Source organism: Culex pipiens, chromosome 3 (assembly GCF_016801865.2).
Source record: "Culex pipiens pallens isolate TS chromosome 3, TS_CPP_V2, whole genome shotgun sequence".
NCBI lineage: Eukaryota > Metazoa > Arthropoda > Insecta > Diptera > Culicidae > Culex > Culex pipiens.
The window spans coordinates 141,567,910-141,588,266 of record NC_068939.1 but is presented as its reverse complement, the minus strand read 5'-3'; the positions used below and the strand labels follow the sequence as shown (position 1 = coordinate 141,588,266).

Here is a 20,357-nt window from a genome sequence, read left to right as displayed (position 1 = left end):
TATTTTGATTCTGATTTGTTTTTATGCACTGTAACTCAAAATCGCACTTTGAGTTCGTTTTCGCACTTTTTCATACGATTTTTTCAGTAAGTTTAACTACGATTACACTTTTTTGTGTAATCGTAGTCGAACTGAAACAGGGGAACGACATCTATATCTCACTACATGCAGCTCGCCCAAGCTGTCAACTTCGGCACCAGAACAAAAGGGAGCTGTCAATTTCGGCGCCAGCACAAAAGAACAGCTGTTCGTTACGGAACCAAAACAAAACAAAATATTTTTGTTTTCACTGTGCGCAGTTTGCACGCGTTATCAATCTCAATCACCCAAGATGGCAGCCTTTAGCATCCCCCTGAACTGAAAGAATCAGGACCTCGCCCGCCTCGCCTCGAAACGTCAACAGGAACAAAAGCCGCGAACCGAAGATTCACGTGACGTTTTGAAATTTTGACAGTCTCGAACGGATGAATTGGGTACTAAAGCCCCATGTAAATTTTTATGTACAACGGTAAAAAACACGATGAAAAGCGATTAAAAGCCATTTCTGATCACTTTTTTTTCATTTAAATGCAAAAAAAAATATTGACAAGACAACATTTTTTCGATGGATCAACTATGGTCCCCTTGGAACGAGCTGTCAAGTAGGAACTTTTCTGTCAGGAAGGACCGCGAGATTAGTTTTTCCAAATTGATTTAAAAATCCATTTTAAACTCTTTGTGGTCGTACAAAGGGTCATTGTACTCAGAAAAATAAGCTTTATTGCTGTAAACAATAATATCACCAATCTAAGCTTCATTTTAGGATTGCCCCAATTGCCCCATTATCGGTTTCCTTCACGGATAAAGTGGAAGTAGTTGCACACATTTGAAGTTTGTAAATATGCGACGAATTTTGATATCATGCTAATTTTGGGAATTTTGGAACAAACCTTAGACACGATATTTTTATGCATAATCTTTCTTTAAAAAGCGGTGTATGCACTTAGGAAGGAGTCAAGAAAAATTTCAAATGGGCAGCAGCGGCAAAAAGCAAGCCAGAGAGGGTGAAGAAAACGCTCCCTCTCTTTTGCTCTACTGTTCGTAAAGCTGTTTCTTGACCCCTTTCCTTCCGATCTGCATACCAGCCTGATCTCCATACTAGCCTAAAGACGGCAAAAGCGGGAATGCCTATGCCAATTTTTATGTACAACGGTCAAAAACACGATTGAAACCCATAGAGTTATCTACGTGCGCATGTATTGCGTGTACATACACGAAAAAGATTGAGGTTAAATTTTGTCCGGCCAGCAAAATCAAATGGTGCGCTAGTGTGTGTATTGACTCGGACCACTACCTAGTTGGAGTTGACATGCGCTCAAAGCTGTCGACGGTGTTTAACCAACGCCGGAGCCGGCGGGCCCCTCCGTTCAACACCGCGTGTCTGCAGAACGGAGATGTGGCCCACAGGTACGCGCAGCAGCTGGAAGCGAATCTGCCAGGTGAGGAGGAACTTGGCGCAGCCTCGCTCGAAGATGGTTGGAGCCGTATTCGCTCAGCCATCGGCAGTGCAGCAGAAGCCACGCTGGGTAGTGCGCTCCGAGTCAGTCGAAACGATTGGTACGATGACGAGTGCCAACAGATTACCGCCGAGAAGAAGGCAGCTTACGATAAGAAGCTGCACAAGGCGACGAGAGGAAACGTGGAACGGTACCGGCAGGCTCGGAATCGGCAGGTCGCGGTCTTCAAGCTCAAGAAGCGCCAGCAGGAAGACCGGGATTGCGCAGAAATGGAGCAGCTATTCCGAGCTAACGAGTCGCGAAAGTTTTATGAGAAGGTGAACCGGTCCCGCAAAGGCTTCGTGCCGCGAGCCGATGTGTGCAGGGATAACGAGGGAAACCTGATCGTGAACAAAAGCGAGGTGTTGGACAGGTGGAAGCAGTACTTCAACGAACACCTCAACGGCGATGAAGCGGACAGAGACGGTGTTGGAGTCAACCTTGGAGCGCCCGCAGCTGATGAACAGTTCCCGGCGCCTGATCTAGAGACGGTGAAGAGGGAGATTAGGAAGCTGAAGAACAACAGAGCTGCCGGCAAGGATCGGTTACCCGGTGAGCTCTTCAAATATGGAGGAGAGAAACTGGCGAGGGCGCTTCACTGCGTGATCTCCAAGATCTGGGAGGAGGAGAAGCTACCGGAGGAGTGGATGGATGGTGTCGTGTGCCCCATCTATAAAAAGGGCGATAAGCTGGACTGCGGCAACTACCGCGGCATCACGCTTATCAACGCGGCCTACAAAATCCTCTCCCAGATCCTCTGCCGCCAGCTGTCACCCCATGCAAGGAGGTTCGTGGGGCCCTACCAAGCAGGCTTCACTGGCGCGCGCGCCACCACGGACCAAATATTTTGTCTCCGACAGATCCTCGAGAAATGTCGTGAGTACAACGTGCCCACACATCACATCTTCATCGATTTCAAGGCGGCCTATGATACAGTCGACCGCGAGCAGCTATGGCAGATTATGCACGAGAACGGGTTTCCGGCTAAACTGACTCGACTGATCAAGGCTACCTTGGATGGTGTGATGTGTCACGTGCGTGTTTCGGGGGACTTAGCGGAACCCTTTGGATCACGCCGAGGGCTGCGGCAAGGTGATGGCTTATCCTGTGCGCTATTCAACGTCGCCCTTGAGGGCATTATTCGAAGGGCGGGCATCGAAACGAGTGGCACGATTTTAAACAGGTCCTACCAGCTGCTTGCTTTTGCCGATGACATCGACATAGTGGCAAGAAACCTGGAGACGGTGAAGGATGTCTACACCCGACTGAAGGTACAAGCAAGGCGTGTAGGACTTGGCATGAATACGACGAAGACGAAGTACATGAGAGGAAGGGGTTCGAAGGACGTCGGCCCCCCAAGTCTCACCCCTCTAACTGTGGATGGTGATGAGTTGGAGGAGGTGAGCGAGTTCGTGTACTTGGGATCGCTGGTAACTGCCGACAACGACACCAGCAAAGAGATCCGGACTCGTATTTTTGCTGGGAATCGTGCTTACTTCGGATTACGGAAGACCCTCACATCGGATCGAGTGCAGCGCCGCACGAAGCTGACGATGTACAAAACACTGATTAGACCGGTAGTCCTCTATGGCCACGAGACCTGGACGTTGCGGCAGGAGGACGAACGTGCCCTTGGAGTTTTCGAACGGAAGGTGCTACGAACGATCTACGGTGGAGTGCAGGTGTCTGACGGAGTGTGGCGAAGACGCATGAACCACGAACTGCACGCGCTTCTTGAAGAACCGACCATCGCCACCCAGGCGAAGATCGGGAGGCTCAGGTGGGCCGGCCATGTCGCCCGAATGGACGAGAGCCAGCCTGTCAGACTGCTTTTTGACCGCGCTGAACCAGCTGGCGGAACAGGCAGAAGAGCAGGGAAACCGCGCGCACGGTGGGGAGATCAAGTGAATGGTGATATCCGGAAGATCTGTAACCTGGGAAATTGGAGAGTAGCAGCTCAAGATCGAGAAAGATGGAAGCGTCTTCTTGCTACAGCACGCGTACCTGGTGCGCTATGCTGATTGGTATGGTATGGTATGGTATGCTAGTGTGTGTACGCGAAACGTCATAAAGCTCTATTAATGATCACAAGACAACATTTTTTCGATGGATCAACTATGGCCCCCTTGGAACGAGCTGTCAGGTATAGAACCTTTTCTGTCGAAAAGGGCCGCGAAATTATTTTTTTCAAAATTAATTTAAAAATCCATTTTATATCCTTTGCGTTCGTAAAAGGGTCATTGTTCTCAGAAAAATAGGCTTTATCGTTGTGAACAATAATATCACAAATTTAAGCTTCTTTTTAGGACCCAATTATTGTTAAATTTCAATGCATTTTTGTCTGTTCAGAACTTTGCAAACCTAAGCGTTTTCTTCCGAGGTTTTCAATAGGACGCAATAGGGGTAGGATTTCAAGTGTGCAAATATTTGGTGTGCAGTTATGATTTGCAAGGGTGGAATTTTTGAATTTGGTGCAAAGTGTGCAATATAATGATCAAAATAGTTCAACGAGTCTAGCATGACAAATTGTACATACTTAGTGCAGAAAAATGGTTATGTAATATTTTTGGACAAGTAATCACAAATCTACACCATTATCTATATATATAAAAAAATCGACGCTTTTGTTCTAACGCGAATCAGTTCAATACGGAGCGTCGTATCGAGGTGATTTTTGTTGCGTTGGGTTCGTAAAAGTCCAAGGAAGGTTCTTACGCCAAAAAATGACAACTTTGGCCACTCTGGAACCGATTCCGGAAAATCTGCAGATTGTATGGGAAAAGTTGCGTAAAATCAAATTTTGATCACAGGAGGCTGAATTAGCAAACAAGCAAGAAACGTCAGGAACCAAAAAAGGGCAGGACGAAGTTTGCCGGGAAGAGCAATAATTCAGAATAAAACAAATATTGACAAATATCTGATAGGAAGCTATCTTAGCAGGTTACATGCTGGGTGTTGAATAGTAGTTCGCATAATGGCCTCAATTTTGAACTGTCAAAATGGATCCAATTTACTGTTCGCCAAAAGTAGAGAGTATTGTGATCGATCATTAAAAATTGTTTTTTTTTTTTGTAAGAATGGAAAATGTGTGTCTTTTGAGAACCTGGGGAGTCAAGAAACCTTAAGAAAAATGAAGGCGAGATCGTATTTTTTATAATTATGAATGGAAGTTGTTTATATAGTCGATGCGGTTGTATCCATCCAGAAGCTGTCTCTATTGTTTGATTCCGTTTGAAAACCTGGTTTAGTGAAAATCCTTTCTGTTTGTTGGATCAGCCTCACTAGAACTAGCGATGTTTTTTCACTGGATCAGGAAGAGCTGCAGGATTCCAAAATCAGCCAGGGAATTTATCTGCGACATCGCAGAATTACACTCTCGCCGCAGTTCTTCGTCACCCTTAGAAAAGAATAATCTCTTCTAACCGATCGAAACGCGACAATTTTCCAGCAAGAAATGTATTGCTTATTGCGAGATAAAATCACGTTTCTCCTTCGCTTTGAGTGACAGGAGATTATTGCCGCCTAACTACCGCAGAGTAAAAATCAGCAAGTTGAACTGAAATTCTGCGTCGATTTGGCTGTCAACTTGGTTTGTTTTGAATATTTTCCAAAAAGTCAGCTGAAAACTCAAGGCAACCTTCGACAACAGCCAAGAAATTGTTCTACGGTTGTCATGCGGCTGTCATGCGACCATTATCTTGCGGTCGTATCACCGCGCGTGAACTCTAATTATTGACGCCCGCAGTAATAAAAAAACTAAACAAATAAAACACATACTACTGATTATAAAACAGCTCATTTACCAGTAAGAAAAAAGTCATGTTTGTGCTTGAACTTCCTTCTACTTTGTATAAGTAAACAAAGTGGGATCATTCGAAAATCACGTTACGTATTCTCTCTATTCATCACCCAGGTTACATGAAGTGAAATTTTTACAGCGAAGCTTGACAGAAAGTTTAACTCCATGTTGCACTTTTAATATCCCGAAAGCTTTTTTTTCAGCGAGGGAGGCAAAACTGCAATTTAAATAACCATAACCAGTCAGATTCATTGCAGCGTGTAAAACATGCGTTTTCGTCCGACGATGACAACAACAACAAGCGAGTGACAGCGCGGCGAGATGACAGCTGCAGCCAGCCCAGCTGTCACTTTTTGTTTTTCTCGATGACTGGCCGACGACGACACACGCACTTTCCTTTTTCCGTCTCGCTCGCGCTGCTGCCATTCATAACGGGAAATAGAGGCCACACGACCGCACAGCATCGACCGCCGCCGCCTGTTCCAGCTCTATCCCGTCGGTCGCCGTCATCCAAGCACTCTTCGCCAGCAGCCAGCCAACGGGGGAAGAACAAAGAAACGCAATTTCTCCACGACACACGAGAGAAAAATTCAATTTCAACATTGCTCTTCACAGCGGGTCGCGATCGCTACACAATTTGCCCATCAAGTACAAAGAAATCTAGCTAAATTATTGTAAGTTAATGCAATTTCGACGCGCAATAGTATTTCAATTTTAAAAATTTTGTTCGAAGAAAAAGTTGAATCGGAAGAAGAACGTGCGTGCGTGTGTGTGTGTGTTTTGTGTGAGTGTGTGCCGACGACGACAGGAGAGCAAAAAATAAAAACAACAAAAACAGTGCAAAACACCAAGGCAACCAGCCCAAGGCAGCATGGAGGTTATCAACGAGGCCACGAAAAGCGAAGCGGCCACGGCGGAAATGGCCGAGCTGCTGTCCACGGAGGTCCCCCGGAAGGATGAGAGTAAGTAGTGCGATGCATTCCGATTTACTTTTTCACCCCTGGCTCAAAAAATAAACATGCATTATTAGGTAACTTGCACATGCAGTCGCCATAAATGAGGTTTTGCGCGAGTGCAAAAGGAAATGGAAGTTATTTTCAGCCCCGTGCACGGTCGTACACCACACACAGGTGGTGGTGGACGACCCGGGGACTGGAAACCTAACCTCCCGGCCGTGTTATGTTTTTTGGATTTTGGAGGCCCAGTTTCATGAAATTTATCCAAGTTGGCACTTGGCGTGTGCGTGGCCTACTTTTACGGTGGTGGATTTTGACGTCGAAATAGTTTGCTTTTTCAACATTAAAACCTTTTAAAATCACAAAGAAATCAATGTAGATACCTAGAGTTTTTTTTTTTTAAGAGGTCCAATAAACCAAATTTTCAGTTTTTGCTTTTTGGGTGTTTTTTAATACCCCTGACTCAAGGCGGTTTCAAAAACACCCACTGTAAATTTAATAATTGTAAATTTGGTTTATTGGACCTTTTCAGAAAAAAAAACTCAAAATACCTACTTAGTTCATTAGCTCATGAAATTTGTTCAAAAACACCTTGATTATTAATACTGTGTTTAGATGACCGGATTGAATTAATTCTTAGAAATGTTTAATCAATATGGTGCTCACAGTTATGGTTCATTGATCTTCCTTTGAAATGTTAAGATTATTTTGTTGGGACATAGTTTCAAAAGTGATTTCTATTTGAAATGAAAAATTTTAAAGAAAAAAAAACACTTGTTTAATCCATCTACGCCGTTGGTGCCTTCCTCACTGCAAACTAAATATCTGGAGCAACATTTGAAATGGGCGGTACGACATTGCTCTTACGGCCTTTCATTACACGCGTTTAAATGGGACGAAAGGCCGTAAGAGCAATGTCGTACAGCCCCTTTCAAATGTTGCTCCTGATATGTAGCTCACAAAATATCCGGAAACAATTTTCATCAGAATTAAAAACATAATGGAAACAAAAAGCACAAAAAACTTAGTCCAACTATGTAATGTGCAGTGCATTACTTCAATAACATTATTTTCGGATTATTAGTAAATTAACCCGGCGTAAGTTCGAGGGTGTAAACTAACAAACTGGTGATTAAAAAGTGACTGTTTATTAAAAAGTTTCGGTTACATTATATAGTTCCTTAAATTTAGTACAATTTTTCAATGCTCTCAATCAAGAGATTTCTCTCTTGTTCTAAACCTCTCTCCTGGACTTTTGTCCTTTTCTTCCATACGCGCATAGCTTGTCTATCTCGCTTACGCGGCGATCATAGTTCGTTCTATGTTTTGTCCTCTCTATTCTAGTGGCGTCGTTCGCTCAATTTCTACTTTCTCTCTGCTTTGATCGATTAATCCGTTTGCTCGATCGTCCCTTTCACTCTATACATGCTACTTTGTATTCAGGTGCGCGAACATGCTTCGGATGCTTGTTCTCAAGCTCTGTGCGGACAATACCGTCTTTTCGTGTTTCTGATTCTAGGGTCTGATAAACTTGCAGGATATATGGTTATGTCTTCGTTTGAATTTTAACCTTCTGATTTGTACTTCTGAAAAGGGTTTTCTGATGTTCCTAGAAACCTAGCTGCCTTTCCTGTCGATAATGGTTTTCTTGGATTTCGTGTTTCTTACAGGAAATGTAATAAAATAAATCTTTCTTCTAAATTACCCGACACCGCTTGGGAATTTCTTGATTTTCCTGATTGTTGCGTCACAGGAAGCGCGAGTAAGCTTTTTCTAATAACTGAAAACATTTCGGTTAATTCAACTTCAACTAAATCTGACACCGTCAGCTACAAACTAAGATCTTATGCAAATATGAGAGGCCATAACTTAAAACAGAGTGTTAAGTTTTTAGACTCGTTTCAAAAATCTTTCAATTATCTATCTAACGATAGGTCGGATGATGGATCCGGATATTAAACATTCTCAATAATTTAGTTTCTAATGCAACGACCTTTCTCATGATGAGTCTGGAGTCGAAAACCTCGATTAAAAAGCCGTAAGAGCCAATGGTAAACAAAGCCTTTTTTTGCCTCGATATTCGACCTACTTACGAAAAACCAATTTCAAAAATGCTTAAGATTGTTCATCTACACGTCTTTCAAGTGCCCCAAACTAAAAATATATGAAATTTTGCTGCAATTTGAAGAAAAACGAATATTAGTCCCTGGGCTTTGTCATAATGAGTGTCATAGGTTTGATGCTTGTTTGGCAAAGAGTATGATTTGATTCGATGTGGAATTAAAATCGAAGTGTTCAGTATATTGCTGAAGCTTCCATTTTTACACATGGACACCACTTCATGCTGCGAGAACCCACTTTGGCGTAGTCTCAGGGCTTAATCGATGGCCGGTAAGCTGTCATCGAGACAAGGAGGTTCTCTGATAGTGGAAATATCACATTTGTACAATGAACCGCTACATATGTGATTTTTCCCTATCTTAATGTGGGTGTCAGGTTAGGATGCGGGTTTAAAAAAATAGTGTTTGTAGAATTTAGGATTTTAACTATAAATATCAACTTTTTATACTTTGCCTTTAGTTATTTAGGGACAAAATTAGTAACAGTGAATTTAGTAATTCTATCAGAATCGGTGATTTTCATTCAAGTAGCATAAAAACCATTCTAATTTGTCAAAATTTTCATAGAGTCTCGATCAATCAATAGTGAAATGATATCGGACTAAATTCGTTGATCTGTTGTTTTTCAATTCACGACTTGTAAAATATCAACTGTTATTTTTTTTTTGTTTTTTTAAAAGAAGCCAGACAGGTTTTAAAAGAAACGTTTTTTTTTGGTTAATAATTAAAATGTCGGGGATTTGAGATAAGAGTAGCTTTCGGATAGGTTGCTTTAAATCTTGTATTCAATTCAAGTTAGGTAGTTATCCGCAAATGAATATTTGGACTTAAATGAATAATTGAACATTTTGGACTTATGAATAACACACAACTGTGCATTTATTCTAGAGTCAGATCCATACAGCGTCAGTGTTTATTTGGTCGAAGTGTACTAATTCATTGGCAGATCTGATTCTAGTTGTAATGTACGACAAGACTACTGACGGACGTGACAGGACGAGGGCCCAGTTTAGAGGTTTCGACATCAACGATGTGCGGCTGGATCACCCTCCCAAAAAAAAAATAAATAAATAAAAAAAAAAATTGAAGAAAAACGAATATTAGTGTCGGAGGTTACGGTGGCTCTTACGGCTTTTTGAAAACTCACCCGAGATTTGTAGATGGCATCTGATAAAAAAAAAGTATCAAGCTGCAATGGAAGAATCAGCATCAGAAGAAAATTTTTTGACGCTCATCAAGAGAAAAAATTGCAAGGGAACAGGCCCTCCTCTCCTCCGCGCACGAAAGATCAGTAAAAGGAATCTCAAAAATTCATCATCTTGATTATTGATTGGGAGCGATTTTCTTTTTCGAGTTTTGTCTCCTTTCTCCTTCGCGGGTGAACAAAATATCGAAAAAACGAAGTTGACTTTATAGCTGTTGGCCACTATTGCTAGTACCAACCACTAGGTGTCTTCCTTTTAACTACAAGGACTTCGTCGCCCTGGGCTCCTAAAATTTTTAGAGCGCCCGCAGCGGGATTCGAACCAGCGACCTCTGGATTGTGAGTCCAGTGCGCGGTCCGATTGATCCACACGGGCGGGGGTGAACAAAATACGCAAGCGAAAAAGATGTTTTGCGTTTGTTCCTCCTGTCAAGAGATATATTTTTTTTTATTTATTTCGATGAAAAACTGTTAAAAACTAAAAAAAGGTACAGTGTTATTGCTACAAGGATAACCATCACTTGGCTCTGACAGCTCCGAGAGAGTAGACGTGTGTGACGTACACGCTAAAGGCATCGTGCCTCGAGTTGTTTGGAGGTGGAAGAGACCTTCGAGACGGATTATTTCCAACTCATCCCGGGAAATCGGAAGCGGAAGAAGACCCCTGAGATCACCGGAGCTGTCGTCGGAGAAGGAAAAGTGGAGCAGAATGTGCTCAATAACAACAAGTTCAGCCCGCTAGCGGAAAACGAAAACAACAACAATGCCAGCCCAGCAGGAGGAGGAGACACCCCGGCGGTTTCACCATCCGGCCAGTCGGCGGGTAAACAAAAGTAATCATTTTTTGGTGGTGAAGAGCACCACGGATTTTTACAAGCTCGTGACAATAGTGGAAAGTTGTAAATTTGGTTTCAACCCGATTTACAAACTAACCCGATTTGGAACCAAGGTAACCTGCTTCTCTATCAAAGATTTTGACAAGTTGCAAGAGCTCCGCAAGAAGAAGAAAGTGGAATTCTACACCCACGAACGGCGGAGCGAACGAAATCATCAGGTAGTTCTTCGTGGTTTACCTGATGAACTAAAACCGGACGAGGTCAAGTACCTGCTGAAGAGGGATCTCAAGCTGGACGCGCTGGAGGTGTATGTCATCAAGCGGAAGGAAAAGTACACCAATCTGAAGAGGCTCTCTGCAATGAAAGTTGTGGCAAGCACTATCATCCGGTGAGAGGCCTACCGGAACAAGCGGCCGAACGTGACCCAGTGCAGGAATTGTTTGCAGCTGGGCCATGGGACCAGAAACTGCCACCTCAAGGGGAGGTGCAACAACTGTGGGGGTCCCCACAAGACGGACAAGTGCAAAGTCCAAGAAGCCGAGCCGAAGCGGTGTGCCAACTGCTCTGGAGCCCACGAAGCCACGGACCGCAGCTGCCCCAAGCGTGCGGACTTCATCCGGAGGCGCCAGCAGGCGTCGAAACCGAAACCGCCGGCAAGGAAGACGGAGAAGCAGAGTCCAGCAGTTCCGGCGTTTACGCCGGCGGAGTTCCCTCCGCTGCCGGACGCAGTTCTGGACGGAAAATCGAAGGATCGCCCTCGCCCCGCAGGAAAAAGCCAAGGAAGCACCCGCTTGGACCAAGTAACCCTCGTCAGTTACATGATCTCCAAGTATGGAGTTTAAGGAGTTGTTGTTTTTTTTTTGTTTTATATTAGTTATTTAACGATCCTCGGTCCCAACCTAGTCACAGCACCTAAAAGGACCTAATAAAAACAAGTTATGAATTTAAAAAAAAGGATAACCAACATGACGAAGAACTTTAGATCGATAGACATTAGGGTGACAATAAAAATAAAAAAAATCGACAACTGTGAAAATTTTGAATTTTTTGGGTCGCTTTTTATCGTTGAAGTTGTCGAAAAAAATCTTTTCATACAATAACGTCTTCGGGACCGTCCATACACTACGTAGACACTTTTTTAAAATCTTAGACACCATTTTTTTTTCAAAATTTTTCATCACTGCCATTTTAGACGCCATCTTGGATTTAAAAATTCTTAATCACTTTAGAGTAGTTAATGGATCATACCAATGCTCAACAATCGAAAATAAGACAATGGTTAAACCGTGATTCGATTATCAGAAGATTCGTTTATCCAAAGTTAATTTTTTTCGAGGTCCTCGGATAATCGAGTCTGGGGACTCTAGCGAAATTGGTGTTCTGCCGAAAATCCTGATGGAACTTTTATTCGACTTGATCGATCAACCAAATTTCTACGCAGGCTCCACTCGAGAGAAAGCATAAACTTTGGGGTCCCCAGAACCACGTGTAATTTCATTTTTTTTTTTTTTCAAAAATATTTAGACAGGGCCGAATGGTTTTTCACCAAAGTTTGTATGGAGAATTAGTGCTGTTAGTGTTGTCAAAAGTGCGAGATAAAAGTGCGGGCCAAATCCAAGTTACAGTGCAAGGATCAATACCTACTTAGTTCATTAGCTCATGAAATTTGTTCAAAAACACCTTGATTATTAATACTGTGTTTAGATGACCGGATTTAATTAATTCTTAGAAATGTTTAATCAATATGGTGCTATGGTTCATTGATCTTCCTTTGAAATATTAAGATTATTTTGTTGGGACATAGTTTCAAAAGTGATTTCTATTTGAAATGAAAAATTTGAAAAAACAAAAACTTATTTAATCCATCGACGCCGTTGGTGCCTTCCTCACTGCAAACTAAATATGTAGCTCACAAAAGATCTGGAAACAATTTACATCAGAATTAAAAACATATTGGAAACAAAAAGCACAAAAAACTTAGTCCAACTAAGATCTTATGCAAATATGAGAGGTCATAACTTAAAACAGAGTGTTAAGCTTTTGACTCGTTTCAAAAATCTTTCAATTATCTACCCAACGATCCGGATCCGGATATTAAACATTCTCAATAATTTAGTTTCTAATGCAACGACCTTTCTCATGATGAGTCTGGAGTCGAAAACCTCGATTAAAAAGCCGTAAGAGCCAATGGTAAACAAAGCCTTTTTTTGCCTCGGTATTCGACCTACTTACGAAAAACCAATTTCAAAAATGCTTAAGATTGTTCATCTACACGTCTTTCAAGTGCCCCAAACTAAAAATAAATGAAATTTTGCTACAATTTGAAGAAAAACGAATATTAGTGTCGGAGGTTACGGTGGCTCTTACGGCTTTTTGAAAACTCACCCGAGATTTGTAGATGGCATCTGATAAAAAAAAATCAAGCTGCAATGGAAGAATCAGCATCAGAAGAAAATCTTTTGACGCTCATCAAGAGAAAAAATCGCAAGGGAACAGGCCCTCCTCTCCTCCGCGCACGAAAGATCAGTAAAAGGAATCTCAAAAATTCATCATCTTGATTATTGATTGGGAGCGATTTTCTTTTTCGAGTTTTGTCTCCTTTCTCCTTCGCGGGTGAACAAAATATCGAAAAAACGAAGTTGACTTTATAGCTGTCGGCCACTATTGCTAGTACCAACCACTAGGTGTCTTCCTTTTAACTACAAAGACTTCGTCGCCCTGGGCTCCTAAAATTTTTAGAGCGCCCGCAGCGGGATTCGAACCAGCGACCTCTGGATTGTGAGTCCAGTGCGCAGTCCGATTGATCCACACGGGCGGGGGTGAACAAAATACGCAAGCGAAAAAGATGTTTTGCGTTTGTTCCTCCTGTCAAGAGATATATTGAAGGCGTTGCATATATGTAACATTTACCAGATTTTGAATTTTCTCTTGGGAGTTTCCGGAAAAAAGCCGGATTTTTTTTTATTTATTTCGATGAAAAACTGTTAAAAACTAAAAAAAGGTACAGTGTTATTGCTTCAAGGATAACCATCACTTGGCTCTGACAGCTCCGAGAGAGTAGACGTGTGTGACGTGCGCGCTAAAGGCATCGTGCTTCGAGTTGTTTGACGGATGGAGGTGGAAGAGACCTTCGAGACGGATTATTTCCAACTCATCCCGGGAAATCGGAAGCGGAAGAAGACCCCTGAGATCACCGGAGCTGTCGTCGGAGAAGGAAAAGTGGAGCAGAATGTGCTCAATAACAACAAGTTCAGCCCGCTAGCGGAAAACGAAAACAACAACAATGCCAGCCCAGCAGGAGGAGGAGACACCCCGGCGGTTTCACCATCCGGCCAGTCGGCGGGTAAACAAAAGCAACCACCTTTGTGGAAACCTTAGTGGAAAGTTGTAAATTTGGTTTCAACCCGATTTACAAACTAACCCGATTTGGAACCAAGGTGACCTGCTTCTCTGTCAAAGATTTTGACAAGTTGCAAGAAGAAGAAAGTGGAATTCTACACCCACGAACGGCGGAGCGAACGAAATCATCAGGTAGTTCTTCGTGGTTTACCGGATGAACTAAAACCGGACGAGGTCAAGTACCTGCTGAAGAGGGATCTCAAGCTGGACGCGCTGGAGGTGTATGTCATCAAGCGGAAGGAAAAGTCCACCGTGGGCGAAACTCCGTACATTGTGGTCTTCCCCAAGGGATACACCAATCTGAAGAAGCTCTCTGCAACGAAAGTTGTGGCAAGCACTATCATCCGGTGGGAGGCCTACCGAAACAAGCGGCCGAACGTGACCCAGTGCAGGAACTGTTTGCAGCTGGGCCATGGGACTAGAAACTGCCACCTCAAGGGGAGGTGCAACAACTGTGGGGGTCCCCACAAGACGGACGAGTGCAAAGTCCAAGAAGCCGAGCCGAAGCGGTGTGCCAACTGCTCTGGAGCCCACGAAGCCACGGACCGCAGCTGCCCTAAGCGTGCGGACTTCATCCGGATGCGCCAGCAAGGAAGACGGAGAAGCAGAGTCCAGCAGTTCCGGCGTTTACGCCGGCGGAGTTCCCTCCGCTGCCGGACGCAGTTCTGGACGGAAAATCGAAGAATCGCCCTCGCCCGCAGAAAAAAGCCAAGGAAGCAGTGGCTCCCGAGACGGTGGAGCCACGAAGGAGGAAGCCGGGGAGTTGCTCTACAGTTCGGCTGTGGGGCATTTTCTCCCCACCCGCTTGGACCAAGTAACCCTCGTCAGTTACATGATCTCCAAGTATGGAGTTTAAGGAGTTGTTGTTTTTTTTTTGTTTTATATTAGTTATTTAACGACCCTCGGTCCCAACCTAGTCACAGCACCTAAAAGGACCTAATAAAAACAAGTTATGAATTAAAAAAAAGGATAACCAACATGACGAAGAACTTTAGATCGATAGACATTAGGGTGACAATAAAAATAAAAAAAAATCGACAACTGTGAAAATTTTGAATTTTTTGGGTCGCTTTTTATCGTTGAAGTTGGCGAAAAAAATCTTTTCATACAATAACGTCTTCGGGACCGTCCATACACTACGTAGACACTTTTTTAAAATCTTAGACACCGTTTTTTTTTTCAAAATTTTTCATCACTGCCATTTTAGACGCCATCTTGGATTTAAAAATTCTTAATCACTTTAGAGTAGTTTATGGATCATACCAATGCTCAACAATCGAAAATAAGACAATGGTTAAACCGTGATTCGATTATCAGAAGATTCGTTTATCCAAAGTTAATTTTTTTCGAGGTCCTCGGATAATCGAGTCTGGGGACTCTAGCGAAATTGGTGTTCTGCCGAAAATCCTGATGGAACTTTTATTCGACTTGATCGATCAACCAAATTTCTACGCAGGCTCCACTCGAGAGAAAGCATAAACTTTGGGGTCCCCAGAACCACGTGTAATTTGATTTTTTTTTTCAAAAATATTTAGACAGGGCCGAATGGTTTTTCTCCAAAGTTTGTATGGAGAATTAGTGCTGTTCGCTACTCCCACATATTGCATGCAATTTTTTGCTTGTATGCAACAGCGACGAACCGCCCTAATTCCATCCATACAAATTTTGGAGAAAAATCATTTGATCCTGTCTAAATATTCTTGAAAAAAAAAAAAAAAAATCAAATTACCCGTGGTTCTGGGGACCCTAAACTTCATGTCTCGAGTTGAACCTGCGTCAAAAGATAATTTCTAGAGTTTTTGCCTTCCTCACCTTACTGAGGAAAGGCTATAAAATCACTCGACAAATGAACTTATTAAGTTGACCTCGTAGACCCACCTTCACATATACATATCGACTCAGAATCATGTTCTGAGGAAATGTCTGTGTGGATGTGTGTGATGAGCCAGAAATATTGGAGGTCTGCGAACCCTATAAAAAAATGAGTAATAAAGTTGATTTGTTAAACAAGATAAGGGGGAATGTTGCTATTTTTACTGAATCTATTGACTTTATGAATGTGAGGAAGGCACCAACCACCTAAAGTAACTTTTTTTTTAATACGTCATATAAATATATGAAAGACAATAGTTTATTTGACCTTTTCAAAAAAAAAATATTATAATAATCTAGGATTATTTTGATTCTTAAAAAAAAGTAAATCTTTCCCAGTTCCTGAGGGGAACACCCTTGAAGAGTATCGGGGCCGGCATTTACAAAGCGGATTCAGTGGCAGTTTCATTCTCAACTTAATGTTAACATGTTAAGGTTAATGTTAACATTCCATAGGTCGCCTCCCTAAGGTATCGTGATAAGGTCCAGTTTGTGACGATACACTACCTTCCCTTTACTAAGCAATCGATTCCAGAAGGGAAAAGATCACCAGTTGTGTTGGTCCGAGCCGGGATTTGAACCCCGATCTACCGCTTACGAGGCGGAAGCGTTACCACTGGGCTACGTGGCTCGGTCTTAGATTGAGATAAAAAAAAATTTCCATTTTTTTTCATATTTTGTTGTTGTTTTGCGGTCAATAAATAAAAACTTAATAGGGACCATCCATAAACCACGTGGACACTTTAGGGGGGGGGGGGGGGTGGTATGGCGATTGTCCACGATCCATACAAAAGAGTTTTTTTTGTATGGACAATTGTCCACGAGGGGGGGGGGGGGGGGTAACAGATTCACAAAAAAGTGTCCACGTGGTTTATGGATGGTCCCATAGTAATTTTGACTGATTTAAATGAAGCCGCTTTAAATAACTTCCTCACACACTTGCTGTCCTCCTCCATTGCAGAACTGGTGGCCAACCTGCGCCAGCAGATCCCGGACATTGACAACATCTTCAACATCCACCGGAAGATCGGCCACGGCACGTTCAGTTCGGTGTTTCTCGGGTCGCTCAAGTGCCAGGAGCGCGTTCCGGTGGACCGCAAGAAGTTGTTCGCGATCAAGCACGTGGTTCCCACTAGTCATCCGAGCCGCATCGAACGGGAGCTGCGGTGCATGATGCAGATCGGCGGGGCCAGCAACGTGGTCGGGGTGGATTTGTGCCTGCGCCGGCAGGAATCGGTGGCGTTCGTGATGCCGTACATTGCGCACGACCAGTTTCACCAGTACTACGACAAGATGAGCCCGGCCGAAACGCAGCTGTACCTGCGGAACCTGCTGGTGGCGTTGAAGCGGGTGCACGAGTTCAACGTGATCCACCGGGACGTCAAGCCGAGCAACTTTCTGTACAACCGGAAGCAGCAAAAGTTTCTGCTCGTGGACTTTGGTCTGGCGCAGGACATTAGCGGCCGACGGGGCGTGGCGTTGAAGGAAGTGCCGGCTGAGGACACCAAGACGTCGTCCAAGCGGCGTCTCTCGGGTGTTGGTACGGGCGCTGGGGACGAAGGAAATCAGCAGGGTAGCGAAGTCGTGGTCCAGCAGCAGCAGAAGAAGATTAAGCTAGAAGCAGACAACCTGGAGAACAGTACAACACCGGCCGGTACGGAACCGAGCGGAAATGCCACGCAGCAGCAGCAGCAGCAGCCGCCGGCGGTTTTCAAAACGCCTTTGAAGCAATCCAACCAAATCATTTCACCCATGAAGCTCTCGAATATCACCAAGGATCTCTACAGTTCGCCGCTGGTCCGCCAGGTCAAGTCGACTGTTTTGGGCATTAGTACTAACATTAAGGTTGCTCAACGCCAGCAGCAACTGCTGCAGCAACATCAACAACAACAACAGGGAATAGCAGGCAATAACCAGTCGCCCGTCGTACCGATCCCACCGAAGACGGCGGCCAGAGCGAACGCCATCAACGCCGCACTGTGCGAGTGCTTCGGCAAGAGCCAGGTGTGCAACATTTGCCTCGTGAAGAAGGAAATGCAAGCATCCCGGGCCGGTACTCCCGGCTACCGTCCCCCGGAGGTGCTGCTCAAGTACCCGGACCAAACGACCGTCGTCGATATCTGGGCCGCCGGAGTTATGCTGTTGAGCATTCTGTCGCGGTGCTACCCGTTCTTCAAGAACTCGGATGATTTTCACTCGCTGGCCGAGATTATCACCGTGTTTGGTGACCAACGCATCAAGAAGACGGCGGTTCAACTGGGCCGCCACGTCAAGACTGGCCAGCGCAAGCAACCGCTGGATTTGCGCAAACTTTGCATGCGTCTACGCTTCCGCTTCCGGCGTCTCCGGGCTCGGCAGCAGGAGGAACAGACGGCGACCACGTTCGCCAACAGCTGCGACAACTGCCAGCAACGGCTGGACGAGTGTCTCTGCGAGCATTCCGACTCGAACCGCGATTTCGCCGAGGACGAGTTCCCGGACAGCGTGTACGATTTGCTGTACAAGCTGCTCGAAATCAACCCGCACAACCGCATCTCCGCCGACGAAGCCCTGAAGCATCCGTATTTCCAGCAGTGCTTGTAGAAACGCGGCCACGAGCGAGAGAGAGAGTCGCGCGCACCAGAAAATGAAGTATTAATCAGTACGATCTCCAGAACAACAAAACAAACAAACAAACGAAATGCCAACTTTCTCAACAAAACGAGAAATTAGTTCAAGCGAAAGCAGATGTAAAACAAAATACATTTTTCAACGTTAGAAAAATGACAACAAAAAAACGTCGTAGGTTAAATTATTAGCAAAAAAAATGTTTCTCCAAGAGATCTTTGAACAAAACAAAACAAAAAATAGACAAGCTCTTGCTTGTTGTGGCAAGAAACAAAATCTATCGTGAGTGTGTAATGTGTTTAATTTATTCGAATTACGTCAAAACTATTTATTTGAACAAACAAACAAACAAAAAACCCTTTTTAATGTATATCCTGAATGTGTACTCTGTGAAAAAAGTAAAAAGAAAAAAAACAATTGCGTTACGTGTTGAGAGATGAAGCCATTGCAAAAACAAACAAACAAAACAAGACTAGCGAAAGCGAACAACAGCGCAGCAGAGGAAAGGGCGATGGCTATCTGAGAGATCTAGACTTTAAGATGAAAACAACAAAAGAGGCAATAAATGTAACTGATGAAAGATTTACAAGTTTTCTTGTACCGAGTGAATGTCACATTTTTCAAAAATCTTGAAATCGAGCTCATATTAAATAGCTAAAAATAAGTCCCAAATCAAATGGATTTTCGAAGAACTCCGCAAGACCAATTTCTCGTTGGAACGATTTATTTAGCGTACGGAGAGTAATAATAAAAAAGAAAATGCTTGCGTTACCTTGCAGGGGGCACGACACGCAGCCCACTTTACTGGCCCGGTCCGGACAGCGACTTGTCCATGAACTTCTTCTTGGCGAAGCACAGCCACCACTTGCTCGGTTTGCCGTCCTCGCCGGAGAAGACCCGCTCGCACACCCGGATGCCAATCTCCTGGCGCAGCTGCTGCAGGTACTGCTTCATCAGGTCCGCCTCGGACGGGCCGGCCGGCTTCGCGTACACCGCATTCAGCGGGAAGCCCGCCTCGCCCGGAATGTCAAACTTGGAGATGGCCAGCGTGTACATCTCCTGCAGGCCCTGGTTTTTGTTCGAGCAGCGCTGCAGCCGCTTCAAGCACTCGGTGATGTACAGCGTAATGTAGATCAACACCCGGTCCACCTCGGACTTGATCTCGTACGTGCGGAAGAACACGTTCGCCTTGAAGTAGTACAGCGACTCGTCGATAATGTCCTGCTCGATGCTGGCGTTGGTCGGGGCCGGACCGCGGGCCTGCGTTCGCAGCGGCAGAATCGCCATATTGCCCACGGATTGGGAGTAATCCTTGATTTGGGAATGATAAGCCTAAAAAGTTATAAAACCCATTTTAGACACACCCTAGTTGCGTTTCTTTGATGACTAATGTTGATCGACACAGATAAACATTTTCATACAGTTATATAGTGTAAATTACTACTTACCGGCATTGCTTCTCAGTTAATACCGATGATTGGTAAACTAATCGACTATTTTTGATACTTTCACGCACAATAAAATTTACTTGAAACCCACTTTTAAAATTTTCTAATCCTTATAAACTTTGTTGACAACTCGCAGAATTTGTCAGACAAACGTCAAAACGCTGCACGCGTAATTTGATTGACTAATTTTAGCAACAGCAACCACACCGATTTCAAAGCTACCTAATTTTGAGTTCAAAGCAGTCTTATGGTACGTTCTATTCGAACTCAGTCACGGCGTTCTCACAGGATTCTTACAGAATTCTAGCAGAGCGAAAATATTCTTACTAGAACTGTGCCATCATTCTGCCAGAACTTTGGAAGAATTCTCAAAGAATTATAGCTCAAATGCAATAACCGGTTCTAGCAGGAGCCGGCGAAATCAACCGGTTCTGTTAGAATCCTGCTAGAACTTTGCTAGAACTATTCTGACAGGCATCCTGCTAGAATTCTGTAAGAATTTTACTAGAATTAAATGGCAAGGATTTCTGTGAGAATCCTGCTAGAATTTTGCTAGAATGTGATGACTAAGATTTCTTCAA

The 20,357-nt window shown here is 43.9% G+C and overlaps 2 protein-coding genes across 2 annotated transcripts; one reads left to right on the top strand and one right to left on the bottom strand.

Moving 5' to 3' along the window:
* The first annotated feature begins 5,780 nt into the window (after positions 1-5,780).
* On the top strand, positions 5,781-18,910 carry LOC120417499 (cell division cycle 7-related protein kinase). The gene is made up of 2 exons (XM_039579576.1): positions 5,781-6,296; positions 16,683-18,910. The coding sequence occupies exons 1-2, from the start codon at positions 6,206-6,208 to the stop codon at positions 18,302-18,304; spliced, it is 1,713 nt and encodes a 570-aa protein (XP_039435510.1). The 5' UTR covers positions 5,781-6,205; the 3' UTR covers positions 18,305-18,910.
* Positions 18,911-19,034: 124 nt separating this feature from the next.
* On the bottom strand, positions 19,035-19,936 carry LOC120417500 (actin-related protein 2/3 complex subunit 3). Its single transcript, XM_039579577.2, has 2 exons — positions 19,777-19,936; positions 19,035-19,660 (listed from the first exon to the last, which is right to left on the bottom strand). Exons 1-2 carry the CDS (start codon positions 19,780-19,782, stop codon positions 19,130-19,132), a joined length of 537 nt encoding a protein of 178 aa, XP_039435511.1. The 5' UTR covers positions 19,783-19,936; the 3' UTR covers positions 19,035-19,129.
* Positions 19,937-20,357: the final 421 nt, after the last annotated feature.

Excerpts from the sequence above, each read along its gene's own strand:
- LOC120417499 (XM_039579576.1), top strand. The coding sequence starts at position 6,206 with ATGGAGGTTATCAACGAGGCCACGAAAAGCGAAGCGGCCACGGCGGAA. Across the intron at positions 6,297-16,682 it reads GGTCCCCCGGAAGGATGAGA|AACTGGTGGCCAACCTGCGC; the intron begins GTAAGTAGTGCG and ends CCTCCATTGCAG.